This window comes from Rattus rattus, chromosome 6 (genome assembly GCF_011064425.1).
Source record: "Rattus rattus isolate New Zealand chromosome 6, Rrattus_CSIRO_v1, whole genome shotgun sequence".
In the NCBI taxonomy this organism is placed as follows: Eukaryota; Metazoa; Chordata; class Mammalia; order Rodentia; family Muridae; genus Rattus; species Rattus rattus.
This window is the reverse complement of record NC_046159.1, coordinates 108,712,858-108,738,495: the sequence shown is the minus strand read 5'-3', so window position 1 is coordinate 108,738,495 and position 25,638 is coordinate 108,712,858. Positions and strand designations below refer to the sequence as shown.

At 38.6% G+C, this 25,638-nt stretch overlaps 1 protein-coding gene across 1 annotated transcript in view; it reads right to left on the bottom strand.

Annotated features, from left to right (window-relative positions):
• The window catches only part of Copg2 (COPI coat complex subunit gamma 2), a 118,960-nt gene that overhangs the window by 75,890 nt on the left and 17,432 nt on the right, over positions 1 to 25,638 (bottom strand). The window contains exons 6-9 of the mRNA XM_032906801.1: positions 12,986 to 13,061; positions 11,952 to 12,044; positions 10,407 to 10,493; positions 9,246 to 9,403 (exon numbers count right to left, since the gene is read on the bottom strand). Of these exons, the coding sequence (XP_032762692.1) occupies positions 9,246 to 9,403; positions 10,407 to 10,493; positions 11,952 to 12,044; positions 12,986 to 13,061 (414 nt within the window). The remainder of the gene's footprint in view (positions 1 to 9,245; positions 9,404 to 10,406; positions 10,494 to 11,951; positions 12,045 to 12,985; positions 13,062 to 25,638) is intronic.

Below are 25,638 nucleotides of genomic sequence, written 5' to 3'. Positions count from 1 at the left end.
GATTCTATATAGTCCTAATGACTTCTCTAAGGCCCCGTCTCTAGACATCATAGTTTATGAAGCTTCCAAGCTTTTATTATTTCTCCTCCTTTTTCTTTACTTATTGCTTTGTTTGTTTTTTGACAGGATTTCTCTGTAGAGCCATGGCTGTCCTGAAACTCAACTCTGTAGACCAGGCTAGCCTGAAATTCTCAGAGCTCCATCTGCCTCTGCCTCCCAAGTGCTGGGATTAAAAGTGTACACCACCACTGCCCAGCCCAAGTTCTTATTTCTATTATTTTACTTATGTATGCATATATGTTTGTATATATGAATGAATTATTTAGAGACAGTATCTTACTCTGTAGGCCAAAGTAACCTGAAACTCATTATGAAGCCCAGACTAGCCTCAAACTAGTGACAATCCTCCTGCTTCAGTCTCTCCAGAACTAGGATCTATATACATAAGCTACTACATTCTTCTCCAATCTTTGAGTATGTCTTATGGGAATTAAATTTCAACACATATGCAACACACTTAAAATAGTCTACCTACATTAGGCATGGATCTCTAGAGGTACAGAACCTATAGAGTATATATGTATTATAAAATGGACGATAGAGACCAGACAGCCAAACAATAGTCATGTATACACTGCAGAAGCAGAGAACTTAGTTCATGAAACTGCTCAGTTCATGAAACTGGATTTCTCCACCTCAGTTCAGCCCTGAAGGCCTTAGCTCTCTAGAGAGTCCATGTTGGAAAGCCAACGAGCACTGAGTGTGATGTCGACAGAGAAGAGTAAGGGCAGCAGAGACAGACAAACTCAGGAAGGAGCAGAGAAGGCAGGCGAATGCACAGTTTTCAAGAATTTCTCCTCTCTCTCAATGTAAAGAGAAAAAGCCTTACCTTACACTTGTCTTAAAATTTCCTCTGCCAAAAAACTATTTCTGAATTCAGCCTCACTAAAGTTTTCGGGACACCAGTAGAAAGGAGTCAGACTTTTTGCTTGTTTCTTTTTTCAGGATGTAATGTGAATGGCCTTGGGTCTAATGCCCAATAGTCTTCCTTCACTGAAGCCATGTTTCCAGGACTTCACTGTTCACATTTCTATCAGTTCCTGGTCTTTCATACACCTGATGACATGTCTCTATTTACAGCACTCCAGGGCTTCTCTATCCCACAGCCCCAAATTCTTCCAAATTTCTCCCACAAGTAGTTCTAGCTGAGAATGGTGGCGCATACCAGAACATCTATCTGTTCAGGAAGCAGAGGCAGGGGAATCTCTGATTTCAAGGGCAGTCTGGTCTACATAGTTTCAAGACAAGACTTGAAACTAAGAGTATAAAGAGAGACTTTGTCTCAAGCAAACAGCAGTTCCAAAGAACTTTGAAACATGGTCAGATGGGCCCCTGCAAAAGCCCCACTTCTTGGAATCTGTTTTCTATATTAGTTATTTTTCTTATTGCTTACTTATGACAAAAGCAAACAAAGATGGCTTTACTCTAGCTCACAGTTTGAACACAAGAGTGAAATGGCCCCAGCTGTGGCAGCAGGAGTAGCAGGCAGCTGTGACCTCTCCAAGGTCAGATGGCAGAGACAGAGCAATGCTGATATCAGCTCACATTCACCTTACCTTTTTTTTTTTTTTCTTTGCAACTGGGAACCCGAGCCCACACTCAGGCCAGATCTTTCTTCCACAGAGTTCATTCTCTTTAGAAACAACCTCACAGACATATCCAGAGGGTGTACCCTAGGTGACTAAGTCCAATGAAGCTGACAATGATAATGAATTATCACAGCAACCATTATTTTTACTTCTGTCTCCTTGACTCTAATATGCTGTGCTTTCTTCGGTTGCTTTCTTCCTGGCTTTATAGCTCCATGAGACACAGGGCTGGATGTGGTTCACACTTACTCATCCACCTGCACTCACTAGCCTCCTTGTATCAGCAGCTGACGTTCATCTCGTCAAAATGCCCCATTCCCTTTTCTCTTTTTCTGAGTCACACAATAGATACATTAGACTAGGATGTTTTTCCCTAGCATGTTTTCTATTTATTTTTTTCCTTTATTTTCTTCTTATATTTCAGTTTTGGTAATTTCCACTGAGTATCTTCAAGTTCTCTAATCTCTTTTTCTAGTAATTAATAGTAATCAACTTACTACTGAGCCCTTCAAATAATTTTTTTTTTTTTTGGAGCTGGGGACCGAACCCAGGGCCTCGCACTTGCTAGGCAAGCGTTCTACCACTGAGCCAAATCCCCAACCCTCAAATAATTTTTTTATTTCTGATATTGTATTTTAATTCAATTTTTTCAAGTCTCTTCTAATTTGTGAAATTTCTTATCCATTTATACATTTTGTGCACTTATCTTTAAAAATTTTTATAATTATTGAGAAAGGGGGGGAGATATGTTCATGTATGCAGCCAGAAAACATTAGAAATCATTCACCAAATGCCATTTGTGGATTTTTTGTTTGTTTGTTTTTTGTTTTTGAGACAGTGTCCTTCAGTCCTAGAATAAATGGATTAGGAAAGACTTTGATGATACAGCTGTCTTTGAGTCATTTCTGCTCCGAAGTAAGCTCCCAACCATATTCCTGTAAGTAAACCCAATAGAACTCATTGCCTCTCCAAACTGCACTTTGGTGGCGTCCATATTTTGGTCTGTTATGAGTTCCCTATCTGGGGTGAGTACATGTTTGTGTTCCATCTCCCCAGGAAAAGTTTTGTCAAACAACATAATTAGGGCCTGAGCAGGGACATGATAGAATGAAAGAGATGGGGTGAAGTAAGTAAATGGGTCTGGTTATAGGTAGAGAGGCATGCAACTGAGGCTGAGAACCCTGAGGGAGGAGCATCCCCAGAGGAAATTCTATATGGTATATGTTTCTGTGTCTTTGTGCTATGGCAGTAGTTGCATGGTTCTTGCCATGGATAGTGAGACATGTCTATGGCTAAGCCATCAGACTTAGGAATGCCTGTGGGAGGAATCTTAGGGCGGTAGTCTTGGTCTATGTGGTACGGAGTCTATGTGGTCTATGTCTGCTTGATGGATGGGGTATGCCACCCAAATACAAAGATGCCCTGGAAACAGTTTAAGATTTAGAGGAAATTTTATAGTCTTGGAGAGTAACACGCAAGAATTGAGACTGTCAGCACACAGCAGCTGAAGTTGCCTGGCCTCTGTTGTGTCTGATTAAATGTGCATCTGAGGCTGAGACAGGCAAAATAGGAAGTTGTGTAAAGCAGGAACTTGTTTGTGTAAAGAAGCAATTACAACAAGAAAGGGAGATAAAGCTAGCATCCTCCATGTTAGCCTCTGATTGGACAATTAAATAAACTGGAAGATTAAGATGAAGATGTTAGCTTGCCGCTTAAGGCTTGGGGACAAGAAGGAAAGAATACAAGTTAGAACCATGCTTGAAAGTCCTTTGTGGGATCTAAGAACCTGGACCCACGGGAATATTCAGAAAGTGAGGAAGAAGAGAACATGGTAAAAGCAAGAGAAGAATCCTCAAGGATCTGACCTTTAACTGGAAAAGAAGGGAATTCTATAATCCAACATAAAGATGGGACAGTACAATGGTGATGTACAAGGAACTAGGGTTTTCTGAATGGTCACTCCTTCAGTCTCTGCTGCAAACTTTGTCTCTCTATCTCCTTCTACAAATATTTTTGTTCCCCCTTCTAAGAAGAACTAAAGCATCTGCACTCTGGTCGTCCTTCTTGAGTTTCATGTAGTCTGTGGATTGTATCTTGGGTAATCCCAGCTTTTGGGCTAATATCCACTTATCAATAAGTGCATAGCATGTGTTTTTTTCTGTGATTGGGTTACCTCACTCAGGATGCCATTTGCTAGTTCCATCCATTTGTCTATGAATTTACATACAGCCACCAAACCCAGTCACTATGGGGATGCCAAGAGGTGCATGCTGGCAGGAACCTGATATAGCTGTCTCCTGAGAGGCTCAGCCAGAGCGTAACAAACACTGAGAACGGGGTCCCCAATGGAGTGGTTAGGGAAAGGATTGAAGAAGCTGAAGGGGTTTGCAACCCCATAGGAAGAACAATACCAATCAACCAGAGTTCCCAGGGACAAACCACTATCCAAAGAGTACACATGGACAGACCCATGGCTCCAGCTGCATATGTAGCAGAGGATGGCATTGTTGGGCACCAAGGGAGGAGAATCCCTTGGTCCTGCCAAGGCTGGATCCCCCAGTGTAGGGGAATGTCAGGGCGGGAGGCGGGAAGGGGTGGGTGGGTGGGGAGGAGAAACACCCTTATAGAAAAGGGGGAGGGGAAATAGGATAGGGGGGTTATGGACAGGAAACTGGAAAAGGGGATAACATTTGAAATGTAAATAAATAAAAAAAATCCAATTTAAAAAAAGAAACTAGGGTTCTCAGGAAATACTCAGTACATGAACTTCTAGAATTTGGAAAGACTTTTAACAAGCTATGAAAGAACACATCACAGCATGATTTCTGAGGCTGTGTGACATGGGAGCATATGGGATCAGTGTGATTGCTGTGGAGGTAGAAAAACTGAGTCACGTAACTACGTAGCCTCTTAAGGCTAAGGCTGCATAACCTGTACACTATGAGGGCAGTCAGTGCCACATGAACTGGCTTATCCGAGCCTGTAGAAAAACCTGGTCATCTCTATCCATGTCCTCATAAGTATCAGGAACTGAAAGACCATAGAGGAGGGGAAGGCACAGTGAAGGAACTAGGAATAAGGAGACTGTGTTTGAACCCGAGTTCACTGGACCAAACAGAACTACATTCCCAGAGGAGTTAAAAGAATAGAATGATCCAGTAGGGCCCTTGAGATTGGTATGGAACTTTAGTGACTTTCCTGGCCCTTTGGTGTGGTACAAAATCTTTATAAAGTAGGAAAGGCTTTTGAAGATCTCAGAGACGTAGACCAGTATCTAAAGACTGTCCATAATATGAGATAGCAGCCTAGAAGGAGAGAAAAAAACGGTAAAGCAGAAGAAGAGGTCTGCCTGGGTTACTCAGAGACAAATGTGGCAGGATTATGTCAAGCTGGGGATTCTAAAGAACTGATAAAAAGCCAAACTGTGGTAAGGAGCTGCTAGACTTTAAAGCCTCAGGAGCCGTTCACAGAAGACATAACGATACAGATAAAGTGATCAAGCCTGTTCCATGGGTGTGTAATCATAACTGCAGACTGAGAAGAGTACGTCAAAAGGTTGTGCAAGGAATGAAGATGGTCTGCCCATTTAGGAACTTCCCCAATAGCTAGGTGTTGTAAATGGGAAGCCAACAGCTACAGTTACATTTGACCCAGGAAGCCAGCAGGTACAGCAGGGGAGAGCAAAGCCTCATTCCCCTTTGGCCTTGGGTTAAGCAGGCCCAATCTAAGCAGATTAAGTCAGGCCTGCTGAGTTTATCATGTATAAAGAAATGTAGGGAGGCTTAGTGGAAGAGCTACAGGAAATATAAATGTAACAGCTTAGAGAAAAGGTCTGAGGATTACAGAGAACTACTTAAGTTAGCACCTCCTATCCATGCTTTGTACCCAGCTTTGATCTGTGGAGGAAGCAAATGACACAAATGGATAGAACTTTTCCATGACGTATTAGACCCTGCTTATGTTCTCCTTTAGCACTGTCTTAGGTGCACATTTCTGGGGTCAGCTGACACTTGCTCAGATGACAAAGTACTTTGATGGTACTTTACTGATGTTATCTTTGTATTCTACTATTTGTTAGGGGATGGTGGTTCCGCATGTTGCCTTGTCTCGCCCACACTCTGGAAAAGATTTTGTTTTATAGGCAAGATAATGCTAACCTCTGAGTGTTTTGTGGATTTGGAAAGCCAGTGGAGAGACAACCAGATACAATGGTACTTCTAACTACCTTACAACTGTAACCAGGGCTGGGTTAATTGAAAGGAAAGGAGCCAAAAGGCACCCTACATGAACAAAAAATGGATATTCCCCAAAGCTATAAGGTTATTGAATAAAAACCTCAGTGCCAAGGGTCAACTACCTCTTTGTAAATTGCTGGCCAGGGAGGCCCCTGAGGCCCCATAAACCATAAAGGCTATTGCTATTGCTGTGGATTGTATGCCAGAACTAGATAACACCCTGATGCTGAAGATACCACATGGACATGTTCTGACTGAAGTAACGGAAAAATTAAGCTGAGATGGAACTGGAAGCCCCCACCCTGATGACTGGCTCTCACAGTGCCAGAAGAGGCTAGACACTCCTGCCTAGCTCAGACCCTGGGAGCTGCAATACAATATGCTAGGCGGGATGTATCTACTTGTACAATAGTGGCTTGGCTGTTGTGGGTTAGAACAACAGCCTTCCAAATAGATTTAAGGCCCACTCCAGAAGAGAGAATTCATATCTGATACTGTAAGCCTCCTCCTATGGCTGAGGAGGTCCCAGTGAGGAAGCAAGTTGTATTGTTTTTCTAGATGGATATGATATGCCCATCAAACTGCCTTCTAAATGTGTGTTTATGCCCACAGATCACTGCTGTTGTCAGCCTCAATTCATAACCACTGCTGAACCTTCTGAGAGCAAGTAACCATGGCACAGTGGCCTATTTCTCAGCCATAGTAAAACTATATACTCACCCTGTGACGGTTTGAAAAGGTGGCCCACACACACTCATGTGTTTGAATACTTGGCCCATAGTGGTGGCACTACTGGGAAATGTGGTCTTGTTAGAGGAAGTGTGGGTTTTGAGGTCTTAGTTGTTCAAACTAGGCCTAGTGTCACTTTTACTTCTGCTGCCTGTGGATCAAGATGTAGAACTCTCAGCTACTTTTCCAGCACCATGTCTGTGTGCATGCCACCATGTTTCCTACTATGACAAAATTGGACTAAACCTCTGAGCTGTAAGCCAGTCCTAAATCAAATATTTTCCTTTATAAAAGTTGCTGTGGTCATGGCGTCTCTTCACAGTAGTAGAAACCCTAACTGAGACACCCTCTCCAAGGTTCAGAAATCACTGTGGAAGAGGGAATGGGAAGAAGAGGTGGAATGTTGTACAACAATCTCCTCCAATATTGAAGCAATTTATCCAGCAGGGAAATAGCTTGAGCAGAAAGGTAAACAACTCAAAAGAGCTTTAGGAAGTCCCTGAAACTGACCAGGTTCTCAAGGACCTCTCCCTCCCAGATTAAGTAATGGGAACAGAGCTGCCAAGATTCAGACAATCTGAGCTATAGAGAAGACCCTCAGAGGATTCTGAGACCAACCAGCTGCCTGAGAGCAGCAGAAGCCAGCAGAGCTGTCTAGAAGAGGTTTAGACCAGAGTCACATGAAAAGGACACTCTCCAATCTGTTGAGCTGACTACAGCCTGTGTAGCGTACTTTAGGTTTCCAGCTTTTGTGAGCTGTCACCCACACTGAGGTGGGCCTAAGAATGCAGCTTTGAGTCATTTCTTGTCCTGTAAGTAATCTCCCTGCTCATAGTCCTATAAAACTCATTTGTTCACCAACCAACCTGGGACTTTGGTGGTATGTGTACTTTGGTTTGCCATGAACTCCTTATCTGCAGTGAGTATATATGTGTATTGTGTCTCACCAAGGAAAGTTCTATCACACAACAGAAGGGTAATATGGTAAGAGTGGGCAGTACCTGTTTACCCTGACATATCTGTAGCCAGATGCTTGTAGTGTCAGATGTTTGAAGAGTCACTGCCACATAAAACTATCAACTTGGTGTTTAGGTGGTTACAAAAGGTTTGTATGTAAAATTACTATTAATACTTTTGTTCTCTAGTAATTTCTCATTTTACTGTTGATGGATATGACTTAAATCATTACAATAATTCTGACAGATGAATTACTTCACAGTTAAGGAAACAAAGTTCAGAGATGTGTTAAAGTCAAGATGTTTTGTTGTTTAACAAAAGCTATTTACCCCCAACTCTAGCCATGCATATCACATCTAAAAGCATAACCATTCTACTTAAAAGAATGAGAAACCATCAGATTACTAGACCTGGTTCCAAAAGTTCTAAAAGCTGAAAAGTCAGACTCAACTATCAAAAAGCACTTCCATGAAAAAATACAACTACCATAATTAGAAAAGGTATCCTATGGTGAAACTGTTGCTAAAGTCACTGTTAACCTACTCCAACATCAGTAAGTCTGTTTCTACTAATACTTTTTTCTTCATTAAAGTCACGTTCTTCTTGTCTCTGACTTTTTTGACTGTCTGCTTAAACACTTCTTATAAAAGTATAGTACAGACAAACAATACTTAAAACAAGAAAATAGCAAGTTCTTTCTGTTATGAGAAACCAGTAGCTAACCTAGCGTTCAGCTCTGTTTTAATTTTAAACAAATTCAGCATTCTGATATTCATAACTGAACTGAAGGATAGATTAATCTTCCTTTCTTGGTAGTACTTGGTACTCAACTAGTCTAGAGATCTTGGTGTTAACTCTTCAGTTTTCCAGATCCAATGAGAAATCTATTTTAAAATTAAACCACAACTGGCCAAGTAGTAGTGCATATCTGCAATCCCAGCACTTGGGAGGCTGAGGCAAGAAAGGCCAACCTGGAGAGATGCTGTCTACAAATTAAAAAGGGAAAGCCATAAGCCATTTAGGGTGAGGACGCTTCTTATTTGCTCCACGTTTATTATACCTTGAAAGATCCCTATCCTCTTCCTGCCTCCTTCTAGCCTCTAGGACTGCTAAGGTATTGCTGGGAAGTTCACCTATAACTCACACTTTCACAGTGATCTTGGGCAAATTACTCAATTTAGTATTTCAATATTTTCTCTTATACAAGATGATTCTTAATGTCCCTCCTGATTATCATATTCGATTATCTATATATAACTTAGGACCTATACATTTTACCTCTGGTATCAGTTCATAAATATATTATTAGTAATCACTCCATATATGAGCATATATAAAGGTAAAAAAAAAATACTGTGTTACTTAGAATCCTCAATTTCTTTTTATTTTTATTTGTTTGTTTGAGAGAGGGTTTCTGCATAGCTCTGACTGTCCTGGAACTCATTCTATAGACCAGGTTGGCTTCAAACTCAAGAGATCCACCTGCCTCTGCCTCCCGAGTGCTCAGATTAAAGCAGGCACCACCATGTTCAGCTGTCAAGTCAATTTCTTTGTAATTTGGAAATTATTAAACTGATCTGTAAAATCAGTGCTACCCTAAAATATTCATAAATAAAATAAATTCTAAGGAAATATTAACTTGTAAATAGCAACCAACTCAGTTTAGGATACTTACCCATCCTCACTTTCTTTCAGTAAGCGACTAGCAATCCGAATCAGCATACAGTATGCAAACTGTGATTTGAGACCAGACTTGGTAAACTTATTTAGCATCTTGGAGACAGCAAGCCGATCATTCTTCCGGAGGTGATAGAGCACTCCCAATGCATGGTACTAAGAACGAGAAAGAGTGCAACATGAGCTTAGGGAGACAGCAAGCACCTACAGGCAAGACAACTGCATGGAACTAGACAAAAGATTGTTTTCAAAAAAGATATACAAGTAAAAAAGACAAAATACAGTATTTTTTTTATATGAAACTAAACACCAGGATCACTAAGAAAAAAAGAGAGAGTGTGTAATGTACTCCAGAAGTTGTAAATTCAGAGCAGTCAGTAAGAAAGGAGTTGCATACAACCTAAAAGCAGGTCTAGTGGGTTTAACAATGGCTCACACCCTCAGATCTAACTTCCACAGAGACGGGGTTTTCCTATGTTTCAAACTCATGGGCTCAGGTGATTCTCCCACCTCAGGCTCCTGAGTGCTGGGACTACAAGTACATTCCTACAAGTGTCGCCAGCTTAATAAAGGGAGAGGAGAGTACCATCACCATGACACTTGTATGATAGTACACTGGCAGACTTAGACCAATAGGTGTCTCAAGAGGAAGTGACTGTTTCACATTATTAAATATGCTAATGTAAGAAAATATAAACATTAATACTTTTTCAAAGACAGAGATTTCACATAAAACTACCAGTTAGACTTTTGATAATATTCCTTTAGATAATAGCTTAATAAATATCATAAGCTCTTTCTAAAAGATTTCAATATTTTTGTATAGCAAAAATGGCTGATGTTTTTACACTACTAACAAGGCATAAGAAACAGTTTCCTTTTACATAAATTATCTTTCAAATAAAAGGCCAAAATGCACTGTGAATCCCTCTGGAATAAGCATTTCTATCTACTACTGTAAAGGGAATTTTTCTTGAACATTCCTACTGGAGGTCACTTATCTTCTACGAAACAGAAAACCAATAGAAATAATAAAACTTTGTATGCTACCTACTTGATAGTATGTACTAATAAGTGGATTAATATGTTAAAAATTAGCCTTTACTGCTGGATAATCAATACTTTCTCCTGACACATAAAATTATATCAAAGACAGTACCTGCACCATGATATTGTCACTTGATGCAGCTTCTTGGGCTTCATTTATCCATCGTTTAACCACATCATAGCTTATCTTCATCATGTGCTAAATTAAAATGGGAGAATATATAATGCATGATCACTAGACACTAGAAACGCAAGTTAAATTTCTTGCAAAAATTACTAAAGATATTTCGCAAACACAGAAAATACTGCTGCTTTTTAAGTCTACATTGTCTCTACTCTAAGGCAACTATAAACTGAAGTTTTCTTCTTTAACATCTCTTTGCAAAGTAATAGAAACCTACACATTTGTGAGCTGAAAGAGACAAGGAAAAGAAAGCCACGAAAGGGGAAGAAGAGAAGCATTAAACAAAATGGCTCTTAAGGAACGTTAACATTAGCTTGACTTCAGGAAATTCCCCTGAAGAAGAAACAGTACAACATGCTCCTTGATCTAAAACCTGTTCCATGACATTCTAGAATCAGGCAATCTGCTCTAATGATTTGTATGGATGTGTGGGTAAGTATGTCTGTTCATGGAGGTGGGGGTGTGTGTAGAGGATAGGGTCAAGCTTGTTTTTGAAGCACAATCTCTCACTGGGATCTGGGGCCTGACAATTGTCTAGGCTGACTGGCTGGTGAGCTACAGGAATCTGCTTGTCCCCACCTCCCCGGAGCTGGGATTACATGTCACCATACAAGTTTTTTAATGTAGGTTCTGAGACTATGTCCTTATGTTTACTGGCAAGCATTTCACTAACCAAGCAATCCCTAGTCCCTTATTAACTGACTTTAATCAAATGCAATGTGTTAAGATTTTTAAAGAATACATTTTTTGGGAGCAAGAGAGATGGTTCAGCAGTTAAGAGCACTCACTGACTGCTCTCCCAGAGGTCCTGAGTTCAATTTCCAGCAACCACATGGTGGCTCACAACCATCTGTAATGGGATTTGATGCCCTCTTCTGGTGTGCCTGAAGACAGCTACAGTGTACTCACTAACATAAAATAACTTAAAAAAGAATACATTTTTGTTTTGATGAAAGGTGAAGGAAAAGCTATTACTGAAACAAAAGATCACTTCTTTTTCTTTCTTTTTTTTTTTTTTTCTTTTCTTTTTCTCAGAGCTGGGGACCAAACCCAGCGCCTTACCACTGAGCTAAATCCCCAACACAAAAGATCACTTCTTGAAATTCAGAGGTAATAAGGAAGACTTTAAAGGACACAGATGGATACTACAAATGAAGGGAAGCTGAGAACAAGAGGTTGGAGGTAAACATAAGAGCACAGAGGAGGAACTTAAAACTAGCCCGTTTCTCCACCGTCATTACTCCTATCCTTCTAAGTATCTTTAGTCCCCAAAGCTTCTAAACACCAACATTCAAGTTTTTACTGCCCATTATAACTGCTGAGTGTTTTCCCAAATAGAACACAATTGGATAAAGTAACAGGATACACACACATTTTTAACTGATTCTCTTGTAAGAGAACAACAGTAATAAGTTATTTTTAAACTAGACACTAGACCACACATAAGAAACAAAAAGCTGCCTGATCACTTACTAAGGAAGAGACCAGTGCTGAACTGGATACACTGGACACTTTATCCACAATGGCCTGCTTCATGTATCTTTCAATAGCTTGCAACATTGTTCCCTAAAAGCATTAAAAAGAAAAGGTTGTTAGAAACCATTCATGTAAGGTTACTGCTCACAAAATAATGTACAAAACTGGCCATGTGTATGTTCTGTGTAAATATCCATTTTGTATGAAGATGATATATAGTAATCATATTCTAGAGAGCAGAATTCAAACAATCCAGTACAAGCTACACACAAACACACACATGAGTGCAGAGAGTGTATGTGTCTCTCTGTGTGTGTTCAAAGCCAGCCTGAGCAAATAAAATAAAAATAAAGATAGAAAAGAAAAAGAAATTCCTATATGAGAGTGGATGCTCCTTTTCAAAGATGCTTAAACGATTCTAAATGAAAAATACATGTTACACATCTTAAACAATCCTACACATCAAATATAATTTCTGATTATTTTAAGAGACATAGGAAATTAAATGTGTAGTATCCTACTATAGCAATTCCTCAGCATGGAACTGTCTGAAGTATTGTTCTTGTAAACTTTAACATGGAAAAAGCTTTTTGTCCTGGAAGGGTGGTGGCAGATAAAAATGTATAAACATACTAGGCCCAATATTCAGATTAAAAAGAATTTGCTAATTCTTATACTAAAAATTTAACACCCAAAAGAAAACCACAACAAAATAATAAGATAGCAAAAGTAAATTAAGCTGTTTATATTATTTCTTCTAGGATCTAGATTTATAAAATTTCCAGTCTGATCTGGATCAAACTATAAAATGTAAGCCAGGTATGGTGATACATGCCTTTAATTCTAGCACTCAGGAGGCTAAGGCAGAAAGATTGTGAATTCAAGACTGGTCTGAGCTAGATAGCAAGTTAAAGATCCTGTCTCAAAAAAAGTTATAAACCTTGAGAAGACTGGGACCCACAGAGATACACCTAAACATAAATCCACAGCTAGTGTTTCCTTAGCAACGTGCTGAAACAAAGGGAACTTACATCCGTGATTCTGCAGAGAGCCCTGATGGCTGGGCCTCGGTACACATCTTCCTTTCCAGTCATGTCCTTGGTCAGACTTAAGAAAGACAAATAGTTAGCATGATTAATCAAAATGTTCTCTTCCCATTGTCCACTTCTAACCAATTCCCAATTGTCTTCATAATGACCTTACGGGCACTACTAGTTCAAAACCTACTTGCAGTGAATTCTGTAAGTGTTAAGCCCTAATAATTAGAGTAATCATAACCAAGTTTTTTTGATTCATGGAAGGCACATTCCAATAGAGTAAAAAAGAAAAACTAAACCGCATAAACAAATGAAAATATACAGTCTTAAATACATTTAATAGATAATGGTGGTGGTGGTGGTGGTGGTATTGATGATGATGATGGTGATGATGATGATGATGATGGCGGCAATGCTATAGAAAGCTCTACGCTGAAATGTTCCCAAATTTTAAAAAGCTATCAGACTAGAAAAACTTTTTATATGACATTAACAAATAATAATATCATTCACTCCCTCTTATCTCCCTTTCAGTCACAGGTTCTAAAACCAGCAAACATCAAGGATCTCTTTCCGGCAGGCTTTAGAAACAGGCAGATGCATATGAACTGAGCTAGATGATTCCACATCATACTTTTAAAAGGTTAGGTAGCCTGTCATCCTCCCTTCTCATGTCCTCTAGGAATTTACACAACTTCCAAACTGGCGCTCACACTCCCTGCTTCTTCTCAGCTCTTCTCATTTAGTCTAAAATGGCTACAACTGGCTCATTCTGATAGAATGGCTAGAGCAAAGAGTATGAAAAACTGAGAGTTTACCTTTTTTTAATTATAAAATTAATTAATTTAACAAAAACAGTTTCTAAATATTAGAAAGATGGTAAGTAATGTAATATTATCTCTCTTCACCTACAAAGCTTTCAATACCACTTAACAAGATAACTAGAGGTTTCTAGTAAGGAAGTTTTTCTGCAAGATTTATTAAAATGCTCAGTTCTGGATTTTGACCCTTCCTGCTTTATTTAATAATAAAACAAGAATCATTTTAGATCCTTTGTACTTTCTTTTCAAAACAATTTTCTATTTCTTCTTACCAAGTAACTGTATTAGTTAAAGCTCTAAAAGAATGGTAATACTAAGCATTTGATCCTGTTTAATGCTTTAGATTAACTGCAATGCTACCATTTACAGTATCAGGCTAGGACCTTGAACACACTGTACCACTGGGCTACATCCCTAGCCTTAAGTTTATGACATACCTTAATTGCTAATGCATTCTTCACCTCTTTCTGTTTCTCAATGTTTTTTTTTAAGGCATGAATTTTGACAGGTACCTGCTTTTAAATATTAACCAAGACACTATACAGAGGGAATTCTGTGTTTTAAGGAACTGATAAGGGGTGACCTAAGTTCAAAGCCTGGGAACCATATAGTGGAAGGAGACAACTTCAGAAAGTTGTCCTCTGACCTCCCTAAGTGTGCTATCACATGAGTATGCCCATACACATAAATACATACATAAATATTTAAAAATTGTTATGAAACTTTATTGTGATAAATTTAATTTAAAAATTTAAGATGCTTCCTTTAGAAATATGAAATACTATTCTGTGGATATGAAATATTATAACTTATTATAATCTCATTGTATAGTCCAGGCTAGCTTTAAATTCACAATCTTTGTTTCTCAGCCTCTCAAACGCTGGGACTGGAAAAGTATACTATGTCTGTGGCTACAATATGGTTTTTATAAATGTTTTAAGTAAAAGTGGAGGTGGTAGCAAATGTCTTTAATCCTAGTATTTGGCAGATCTTGAGTTCAAGGCCAGCCTGATGTACAAAGTGAATTCCAGACCAGCCAACCAGGACTACACAGCGAGACCTTGTTTCATACAAACAAACAAACAAACACCCTTTTAAGTAGAATTGATTTCTACAGTTAGGGTCCATTTTATGTTTTCTGTCTCTTCTTTTGTTAATTTATAGTCGTAGAAAGTCACTTTCTTATTTATTTATTTCTTATTCACTTTACATCCCATTCATTAATCCCCTCCTAGTAACCCCCTACCACAATCCTCCCCCATTTCCCCTTCTCCTCTGAGCAGGTAGCGGCTCTCCTGAGTATCCTCCCACCCTGGCAGAACATCAGTTTCAAACATGTCCCATACTTACTTGCTTCAAGGTTTATAAAATATTTCCATAATTTTTTTTACTTCTTTAATATTTCTCATTATTTTTCTTTGTTCTAATGTTGTGCAGTATCTCTTTTTCTGAATTAAGCTTATTTTGGCCTTTAAAAAAATAGCTCTTTGTCTTATGTTCAACTTTCTGCATTACATTCTTATAGTTTCTGCTTTATCATTACTAATTTCTTTCTTCCGTTTATTTGCATTTTTCCCTAATTTTACAAGTAGAACACCTATTCATGTGGCTTCCTGATTTTTCTCACTAAAGTGGACACTACAGGTAGAGCACTGAATACTACCACAACCAGAGCCCTATCACTGCTGTCCACTTCTGACTACAGAACTGACTCGAGGTTTCTAAACTACAGGCAGAGCACAGACAGAACTAGGCAGACCTGAAGGTATTAACAGGCGATGCCTAGGTACATAAGGTCTGGAGTCAAAAGCTGCTGCTGTGCCTGGTTCGGCTGCCACAGAGCACTGCATGGTTCACTGAGTGTACCCCACTACTCATTAGGCAACTGGAGCAGCACCTGCTTGCTGGAGAAGTTCTGGGGTGTGAATATTTTTCTGAGTGTCTTCTCTCTGATACTGTAATACATATGCTTGATTCTCTGGACTTTCAAGAACAACCACAAACTAGGTCCTATTGTCAACTATAGAAAACCTTCAACTACTATGTGGCTTATTGGCTAATGATTATGAAATTTTTTGAACACAGCTTTAATTATTTACTTTTGTTTTATTTTCTAAACAAAACAAAACAAAACAGCCTGTTATACTGTAATAAGAAAATATAATTTCCCCTATATTTCAATTTTCTGAATTTAAATGTTCTCGGGGCCTAAATGCATGCAGAATATTTTAAAATAATTCCACAAACACATATAAAGGTTACTTTTCTATTATAAAGGTATAATTTTTATAAATATTAATCATAATAAAACATACTATTGAATCATCTGTATATGTTTAAACCTTCTTTGTATAATGAGATTGATAATACTTGCTTCTATTTGCATTTACTGTGTTTTGGGCTTCTGACTACCTATTAACCGATTAAATAATTCACTACCACTCTGTCCTCATTTTTCATGATCAAAAAGTACTTCTTTTGTCTCATTCAAAACATTTTTGCAGCTTGGATTACCCAAGATACAATGCACAGACCACATGAAGCTCAAGAAGAAAGACGACCAAAGTGCAGATGCTTCAGTCCTTCTTAGAAGGGGAAACAAAATGTTCATAGGAGGAGATATAGAAAGTTTGGAGCAGAAACCGAAGGAAAGGCCATCCAGAGACTGCTGCACCTGGGCATCCAGTCCATAGACACACAGCCATCAAATCCAGACAATACTGTTGATGCCAAGAAGTGCATGTTGACAGGAGCCTGATATAGCTGTCTCCTGAGAGGCTCAGCCAGAGTGTGACAAACACTGAGAACAGGGAAAGGATTGAAGAAGCTGAAGGGGTTTGCAACCCCACAGGAAGAACAATACCAACCAACCAGAGTTCCTAAGGACTAAACCACCATCCAAAGAGTACACATGGACAGACCCATGGTGCCAGCTGCATATGTAGCAGAGGATGGCCTTGTTGGGTACCAATGGGAGGAGAATCCCTTGGTCCTGCCAAGGCTGGATCCCCCAGTGTAGGGGAATGTCAGGGTGGGAAGGCGGGAAGGGATAGGTGGATGGGTGGGGGAACACCCTCATTGAAGAAAGGGGAGGGGGATAAGGGGTTTATGGATGGGAAACTGGGAAAGGGGAAAACATTTGAAATGTAAATAAAAAATATCCCATTTTTAAAAAAAAGTATGGTTTTTATGATGATGATGATGGTGATGATAATACCTAAAACAAAATGATAACATGAAAAAAATCTTAGAATATTTAGTGTAATATGAAAAAATCTTAGAGCATTTTAAAATTTAATTTAAAAAGCTGTTCTTAAGTAATTACATGGATACATTTGTTATATTTTTAGTTTTGACAGAAATGTAGAGATAAAAGCCTACTTCTACTATATTTGGTCAATAATCAACTTGCTTGTGGTTTAGTTCACAATGAAGCAGAAAATGGAAAATACTGATATTAAAAAAAAAAGTGTTTTTGCACAGAAACCAGTTTCTTAGCATTAACAGCATGGCCTAAGCTTCTTTTAGAGCTGGCTTCTGTGTTTTTCTGTATTCTTCTACGGCCAGATTTTACTTTGTGTTTTTCCTACATCACAATATCTAGCATAGTTTGTTGGGGTTTTATTTTTTGTCCATTACTTCTGCTGTTGGGGTGTTTGAGATGGGTTCTTCTATACAGCCCAGGATGACCTTGAATCTGCAATCCTCTTGCCTACACCTCCTAAGTGTTAAGATTGGCAATATGTGCACAGCACCTGACTGTATGCTGTCTCTAATCTGTACCTCTTTTAACAGACTACATTTAGAGTTAACTGCATCAAATCGTTTTGTGTACCAATTTTATTTTGAATATTTTCTTTGTTCCTTACAAGCCAATACTCTCCAAAAGATTTTGTTGTGGTGATGGGAATGTTTTCTATCATTGACTATAGTAACTGTAGGTTCTGCATGGCTACCAAGCACTTACAGTACAAGGGTGGGACTGAGTTCTAAGCTTTACCTCAGTTAATGTTACTATGACTTTAGTAGGCCTCTCTATAGCTACTTCCTACCTTACCAAATAGAGCTACAGTTACCAGGCTCTGCTAAGTATTATGCTTTCTGAAATGTGGAAGATTTCTATTTTAACTTTGGCTTTTTCGTGGTTGCCATATTATCTTAGATTAAAAAAATTAACCTATGAAACTTAAGAATATTAATGTGCATAAAATATCTCTTGTCTGCTTGCCAATCTCTCCTGACATTTTTGTACCATATTTTGGTATTATCATGAAAAATATTTATAACTATATATAATATTTCTATTCAATTTCTAACAGTAACTCCTAGAATGGTTTACACTTACTTTTATACTCAATGTTAACTGAGAACTCATTTTCTACAACATATTATAGAATTCACTCTTAACTTTAAGATTACTGTAATTTGAACTTTTAATTGAAAGAAAAGCTCATTAATGTTACATGATTCCTAAGATCTTTCTTTTAAAAGGTCTTTTAAAGTCTGAGTATTGTTTCTGCATTTGAAAAACAACTTACTTAACAATTTGTAAGCTTCATTCTTTTTCTTATAGCTTTGCAGACATTGCCCCCATTCTTTTCTGACACTTCAAACTGTCATGAATGGCTAAAGCCAGACTTGATCAGGTGGTCAGTCTCTGGAGTCTAGCCCCACCCCTGTCCTCCACATTTACTATGTAGTACAGACCTGGAACTTGCTATATTGCCCAAGCTAACTTGGAATTTATAGTCCTCCTCTTTTAGTTTACTAAGTGTTAGGGTTGCACCCATGCACCATCACACCTACGTTTAAGAGACCAGCACTCTTTGTTTTTTTTCTCAACAATATAATCTATCCAAGATGCATTTTATCATTAGTCATTCTGTTACAATTTTTGTTTGAATGAACTATGCTATTTTAAGTTGCAAACTTCTTTCTTCATAAACCAAGAAATTTTTCCTATATTTTATCACTGAATATTTTGTTTATCTATAAACTTGGGTTATGTGAGCCATATTAAAGGTTTGCCCCTTCACTTCTATTAAATTACTTTAATCTTTACATTACAATAAGTGTTTATTATATAGCAAGTACCATTCTAGAGACTTGGATATGTTAATGAGCAAGAGACAAAGACTCAAGCTATCAACCAACATATATTCTAACAAGGACAATCTAAGAATTATTTTAGGCTTTGCTGGCTGTTAAGACCTCCTCATAGCTACTCAGTTCTACTACACTTTGAGATAAGAAGTGTTATCCCAAAGGGCTCCTGTGTTAAACAAAGACATGGTGGCCAGCTAATGGGCTTTTGTGATCTCCTGATGGATTTATAGCATGCTGCCATCACGGAGAGATGGTGGAACCTTAGGAGGGAAAGCCTAGCTGGAAGAGGTAGTTCCCTGGGGGTATGAAGGGCATATTTTGTCCCAAACTTTTTGTTTCTCTGCTGCTTCTTGTTTCCTATTCCCTCAATGGTCTACCTGCACGACTTGGCTCTCCTCTGCTTCACCAAGTATGAGACTAAAAGCAGGAGAGCCAAGCAACCATGGCCTGAAGCCTCTGAAACAGTGAACCAAATCTTCTTCCATAGCCCTTTTAATCAGGAACGGCAACACAGATGTTAAAAACTGACTAACAAAGCAATTTTCTAAGAAGCCTTTTAAAATACATCCCAGAACCTCTGGCTAAACAATTCTCCCACATTTCTGGAGCATACAGATAATGAGCTGTATGTAATCCCACTGGATGGAAAAATAATTCATAAGCCAGAAATAAGGCAATATAAATTAAGTACACTGAATCCTGCATACAATTGCTCACTATACCACAGCTAAAGTCAAAGAAGCCTGAAAGTATGCCATGTGGCTCAGAAGAAGCATCTAATATAGAATGTATATACATCCTTCAATCTACCTATCTTCCTTAAGGCTAATCTATTATTGAAGCTTCAGGATGGGAACCACCTACTATTTCAACCAAAGCCTGAACACAGAAAAGTGTGCAAAACACAGTATGAAATCTGTATGTCTACAACTTATTCTAAGGCTGTAACTGATGCCCGCCATTTCTTTCCTATGCTATTTATTCTATCCCTCCATTGATCTTTAGTATATACTTCATCCAGTCTTGTTATCTCCTCCGATCCTGTTATCTCTCCAGGATGTGACTCAAACCTATATTCCATAGGATATGAGACCTTTGTTGGATACACCTTGGTTGGACTATTCCCAAATACCACTACCATAGGCATAAAAGCACCAAAATATACTCAAGTAAATAACACCAATCTGAAATACAATGGTATTTGCTGCCACTACAGAGAATCAAGATCAGTCCATTGACCTGTGTATGTGGACTAGCTTACATTACCTTCACTAATATGCTGACTTCAGCAGCCTAGCAGTTGTCACAACTCCTGATACATCATACATCTTACTTCCTGTCCCAGGCCTTCACAGATGTGGGAGCATGGGGTGCCCCTGGTGATCAACTTCTCATTCAGGGCTATTTAAAAGAGAAGTATGGGGGTATTTCTGTGCTGAGTACAGTCAACAGTCAACAGGCATCAAAAGTTAAATGTTTCTGCCTTTTTATCCCTCAACTAACAAGGATCTCTCACCTCCATCACAAATGGGAAGAAAGTACAGCCTCAGTCTGTTTCTGGAAATATGAAGAAATACTTTAGATTGAGTTGGTTTGTAATGAATAGAGACTCACTTGCTTACAGCTCTGGAGGATGGGAAGTCCAAGAGCAGATACTAATAGATTTACTGTGTGGTGAGAGCCTGGTCTTTAACGATGACACTGTCTAGGTGGTTTCAATGGCTAAAGGGCCTGAAGCACCAAGAAGCTTCTTTTAGAACAGCATTAGTCTCTTAGGTAAGCTAATTAAAATCTCCTAAAATCTTATCTTCCTACTACCGCACTGAACTAAAACCGCACCGTACACATGCCATCATATACTGCTTCTTAGAGCAGTGTTTCTCAACCTTCCTAATGCTGCGACCCTTTAAAATTGTTCTTCATGTTGTGGTGACCCAACCGAAACATTATTTCACTGCTACTTCATAACTGTAATTTTGCTATTATGAATCACAACATAAATATCTGACACACAGAATATCTGATAGGAAGAATATCCTGAAGGAAGGGGTTATGACCCACAGATTGAGAAATGCTGTCCTAGAGGAACATTCCTTAATCTAACTGGGAACCGTCTCTGATTTAATACCGCTCAGTAGGATCCCACCACTCCATTGGGCTGCCTGCTCCTCAGCAAAATTAATTATGACAACCATTACATCTCATACTCATGTCTATTTTCACACTGCTTTGCCATAAAATAGGCGGCAATGTTATACAGTATACTGTGTTTCGTCAAAGCAGACAAACCTATGTCAAGCCCTTGGCTGGTTTCATATTTCACAGTGTTTTTAGTTATTTCCAGTATCCTATTCCTTTATGTAGATCCACATTTTCATCACTTTATTCTGACTGAAAAAAAAACTTTTGTATTTGTATGTTAACATACTAGAAGCAATTTACCTCAGCTTCTGTGTATCTGAAACTGCCTTTATAGCACTTTAAAGAAGTGTGTATTTGCATGTGTGTAGTGTGTGTGCATATTGGGGGAGTTTACATAAGTGAAGATTCATGTATGTAACAGTGCATATGTGAAGATCAGAACAAGGTTAATGTGTTTTGGCAGTGCTCATTCATGTTGCATGATGTGACTTTACTGGAATCTTGGTTGTAAGCATAAAATACACGCCCTTGCACAACACAGATCATCAATGTCAACAAAGCTGCCTCAAACACACTGGCTCAGATTTGAGAGTATTGTGGATTATGAATTGCAGTGCTTTTCCTATAGAAATAAATTTTCTGCCTTTATAAAAGCATAATTTATGGAAAAGCTCAAATTTTGATATTTTCCTATTATAATTCTGTAATATCTTAGTATTAAATTATTGTATCTTTGAATTGTTTTAAATTAGAATGTTTGATTCTACTCTGAGATGTTGACTTGAATTTCACAAAAACTGTTAACTGAATTTCAGATTGAAATTAGAATGTCCAGAATGGCTCCAAACACACATTCTGTACTACACATTTGTGCAAAGCAGCATTCCCAGAACTGACAATTATACAGTAAAAATATTAATCAACTCTAAAAATCATTGAAGATGCTCCACATCCTATGGCATCAAATATTCAGTTAAAATTTAATTCCTTACATAAAAGAATATCAGTAGCATAAAAATTTGCTCATTTTTAACAAATGAAAAATATGTATATCAAAGTTGCTGTATGTTTCTTTATAGACCAGTAAAGCTTTTATTATTACTCCTAGTTCAATGTCCAGAGTTATAAATTTTAATTGCATAGACACAAGTGGTTTTAAATGGGAAACATTTAAAGAAAGCCATGGTACAGCAGGGCCATACATAAGCCATTTTCAGCTTCTTGAGGACCCCTCTTCTGTCCTCCCCTGGTGGCTGTACTAACCGCACTCAGTACTATGCAAGGGTTCCTCCCTCTGCATCCTTCCCAGCCTTTATTCTTGTTTAGTTTTTTTGGTAATGGCCATTCTGACTGGCTCTTGCTGCACTTCTGACTTTCACTACCCCATGCCTGAAGATCCTGAGCAGTTCTTCACATATTTATTGGCCATTTGCACTTCTTTTGAGAAATGTCTTCTCTCATCCTTTGCCCTTCTTTGGTTGGATTTGATTTTTATGTTATGTTTCTGATCTTTATATATTTTAGACATTAATTGCTGACAGATAGATACCATAAAGCTTCCTCCTACTCTGTAGACTGTCTCTTCTATCGGTTCCTTGCCGTGAAGCTTACTGAATTTAACATAATCCTGCTTCTGTTTTCTGGGCTACTAGAGTGCTATTTGGAAAATCATCACCAGACCAATGTTTTCTTTTAGTAGTTTCAAAGTTTAGGATCTCATACTAAAGTATTTGATCTAATTTTAGTTTATTTTTATACAAAATAAGACACCAGTTGTCAAAAAGGTTTTTTCCCAAGCAAGTGTTGAGCATCTTTTTCAAGAATCACTTAAGACACAGATGTGTGGGCTTATGTGTGGGGCTTCTGTGTGTCTATATTTGTGCTGGTGTCGTGCTGTTCTTTACTACTGTGACTCTCTATTTTGAAATCAAGTACTGCAGATACCACCACTATTGGTTTTTTTGCTCAGTATGTTTTGGCTACTGTCTTAGTCACTGTTCTACTGCTGTGACACCATGACCAAGACAACTATTATCAAAGAAAGCATTTAACTGAGGGCTGGCTTACAGTTTCAGAGGTTTAGTCCATTGTCATTATGGCAGAAAGCACGGGGCGGGGGGGGGGGACATAGGCAGGCACTGGAGCAGCTGCCAAGAACTACACCTTGATTCATAAGCTGAGAGAGAGACTCTAGGCTTGGTATGGGCTTTTGAAACCTCAAAGCCCATCCCCACTGACACTCTTCAACAATGCCACATCTCCCAATCCTATTAATCCTTTCAAATAGTGCCACTCCCCAGTGACTAAGCATTCAAATGTATGAGCCAGTGGGGGACATGGAAATTGCTAATAACAGTAAGTGGATTCTCCCTACTTGTCACTCACCAGGCGCACCCTTTCCAGTGACATCTTTTTTCTCAGGGTTTTACCAATACCAATCACACACCGTAGTACAATTGTTCTATCACTGGCGCTGTACTCATGAAAAAACTAGAGGAAAAAAGCAACACGAATTCTTCCCTGTGCTCTGCAGCTGACAGGTCCTCCATGGCCTGTCTTTTTCAACCTGTGTTCAAGCATGTCTCTGGACCCCCTTTGATATAGAGTCCTAATTCAGCCTGCCCAGAGTACAAGGAATAGAATGCAAAAAGTCTGCTGTTGTTTTATTAGTCATTTGTTAAATAATGCTTTCTCCCCCGATTTACTTGCTATTGTCTACTTTTTGGAGGCCTCGGTAGTTTCCTTTGTACTATTACTGAAGTTTTTTGTTGTGCTACTGTGAAAGATAGACTACCGTGCCCTTACTTCATCTTGGCTAGAATTAAAAGCCCCTGGTTTTCACTTCTATTCACTGTTGTTCACCAGGCTTTGGAAAGGATGTTTATGATGTGGTATCATTTAAACACCTCTCTTCAAGAGCCTCCACAATTTCATTTGAAAAGGGAATAAATGCTAATCTAAACAATCAGGCTTACAAACAAGGGAGGAAAAAACAAAAGGAAGCAGACACAGAAAGGTTTCTCAACACCCATTAAAGCAACCCTTTCACACTTCCCACAATATGACTTTCCCAAAACACAGAGGAAGATCTGTGTTATCCTGAGAATTTCAATGCCCTTACTTAAAGGAGAAAAGCAGGTTATGTTGTTTACCTTCTGCAACATGCCTATCCTGAATTTCTTCAAATGGAATATATACTGTTCAGTTTTATCAGGACGAGCAATGTAAGATATGACTCTTGTTCTCAAGATTCTAAGGTGTAGAGGTCAGAGAAACAAGTGTGTGCTGAACAACACATTAAATACAGAGCATACATACAAAACAGTTTTCTTTTAAGAACAACTGAAATTGCTAAACTGTCAAGGAGAATAGGGAAATCAATACACAAAATACTAGATATCTGAACTATGCAGAAAAGGAAATAAGACAATTCTAGGCACGAAAAGATACATGTAAAAGGATACACGGTATCAAATACAGTAGGAGTTTGGCCAAGAGAACTGCACTGACTTGAATCCCAGGATTTAAGTGTTCCCCTTACCACCACGGGCAGATGAGAAAGCACTCCTGAATACAAACTGGAGTAAAGATGGGAGGCAACTTAGGACTATAAAGTTTCTCAGACCCCAAAATGGTAGAACTTAAAATACCAGCTGGAAATGCATTTTTTGAAATTGAAATGAAAATGTTAGTGAAGATCTATAAAAGAAGAGTTTTACCACAGAAAATACCATGTCCCCAACAGCCACTTCTCAAACTAGTGACCCAAGGACAACAGAGACATTCACCAAGACAAACTGACTCAAGTCTGAATGTTCTTCATCAAGTACATGGAAAGACTTAGCTTTCTGAACACTATTTTCATCTCCCAACCAAAATCCATACGTTAACTCTAACAATTCAAAATGTTTACATGATTACAAACTCTACAACAAAATCACAACTTATGAACTACTTACCTATGAAGACTAGACACGTTAACTTGCCACAAGCTGATAACCACCCTTTCTTCTCTTTTCTCATTGCTGTAACTAAATGCTTCATAGAAACCAACAGGATTTATTTTATCTCATGGTTTCAGAGGATTCTGCCCACAGTGGTGGACAGGATATAGCAGAGCAGTTGAAGTCATGATGGGTCAGGAAGCAAAAAGAAGGAAAATGACAGCATTCTGCTGACTTTCTCCCTATTCGCTCAGTCTGGTCCTCCAGCCTGCTGGATGGTACCACCCTCATTCTGGGTAGATATTACTTCCTTATTTAAGCATCTCAGGAAACAACTTCCTAGATACATCCAAGTTGTGCATCATTAGTGTTCTAGGTGTTTCTAAATCTGCCATCACCCCACCACACATATACTACTCCATGGTTCAATCCTACACATTCTTCAGACATAGGCTTTCACATACAACAGTATCACCAGACATGATCTACATGGCCTACTTTAAGCCATTAACAGAATCTCTTTAAGTTATTCTTCAGCTGAGTGAGTGTTTATTTAGATGAGTTTTGGCAAGTGTGGCAAGCGTGTAACCACCCAAAGTAAACTAGTGGGCATTTAAATGTCCACAGAAAGCTC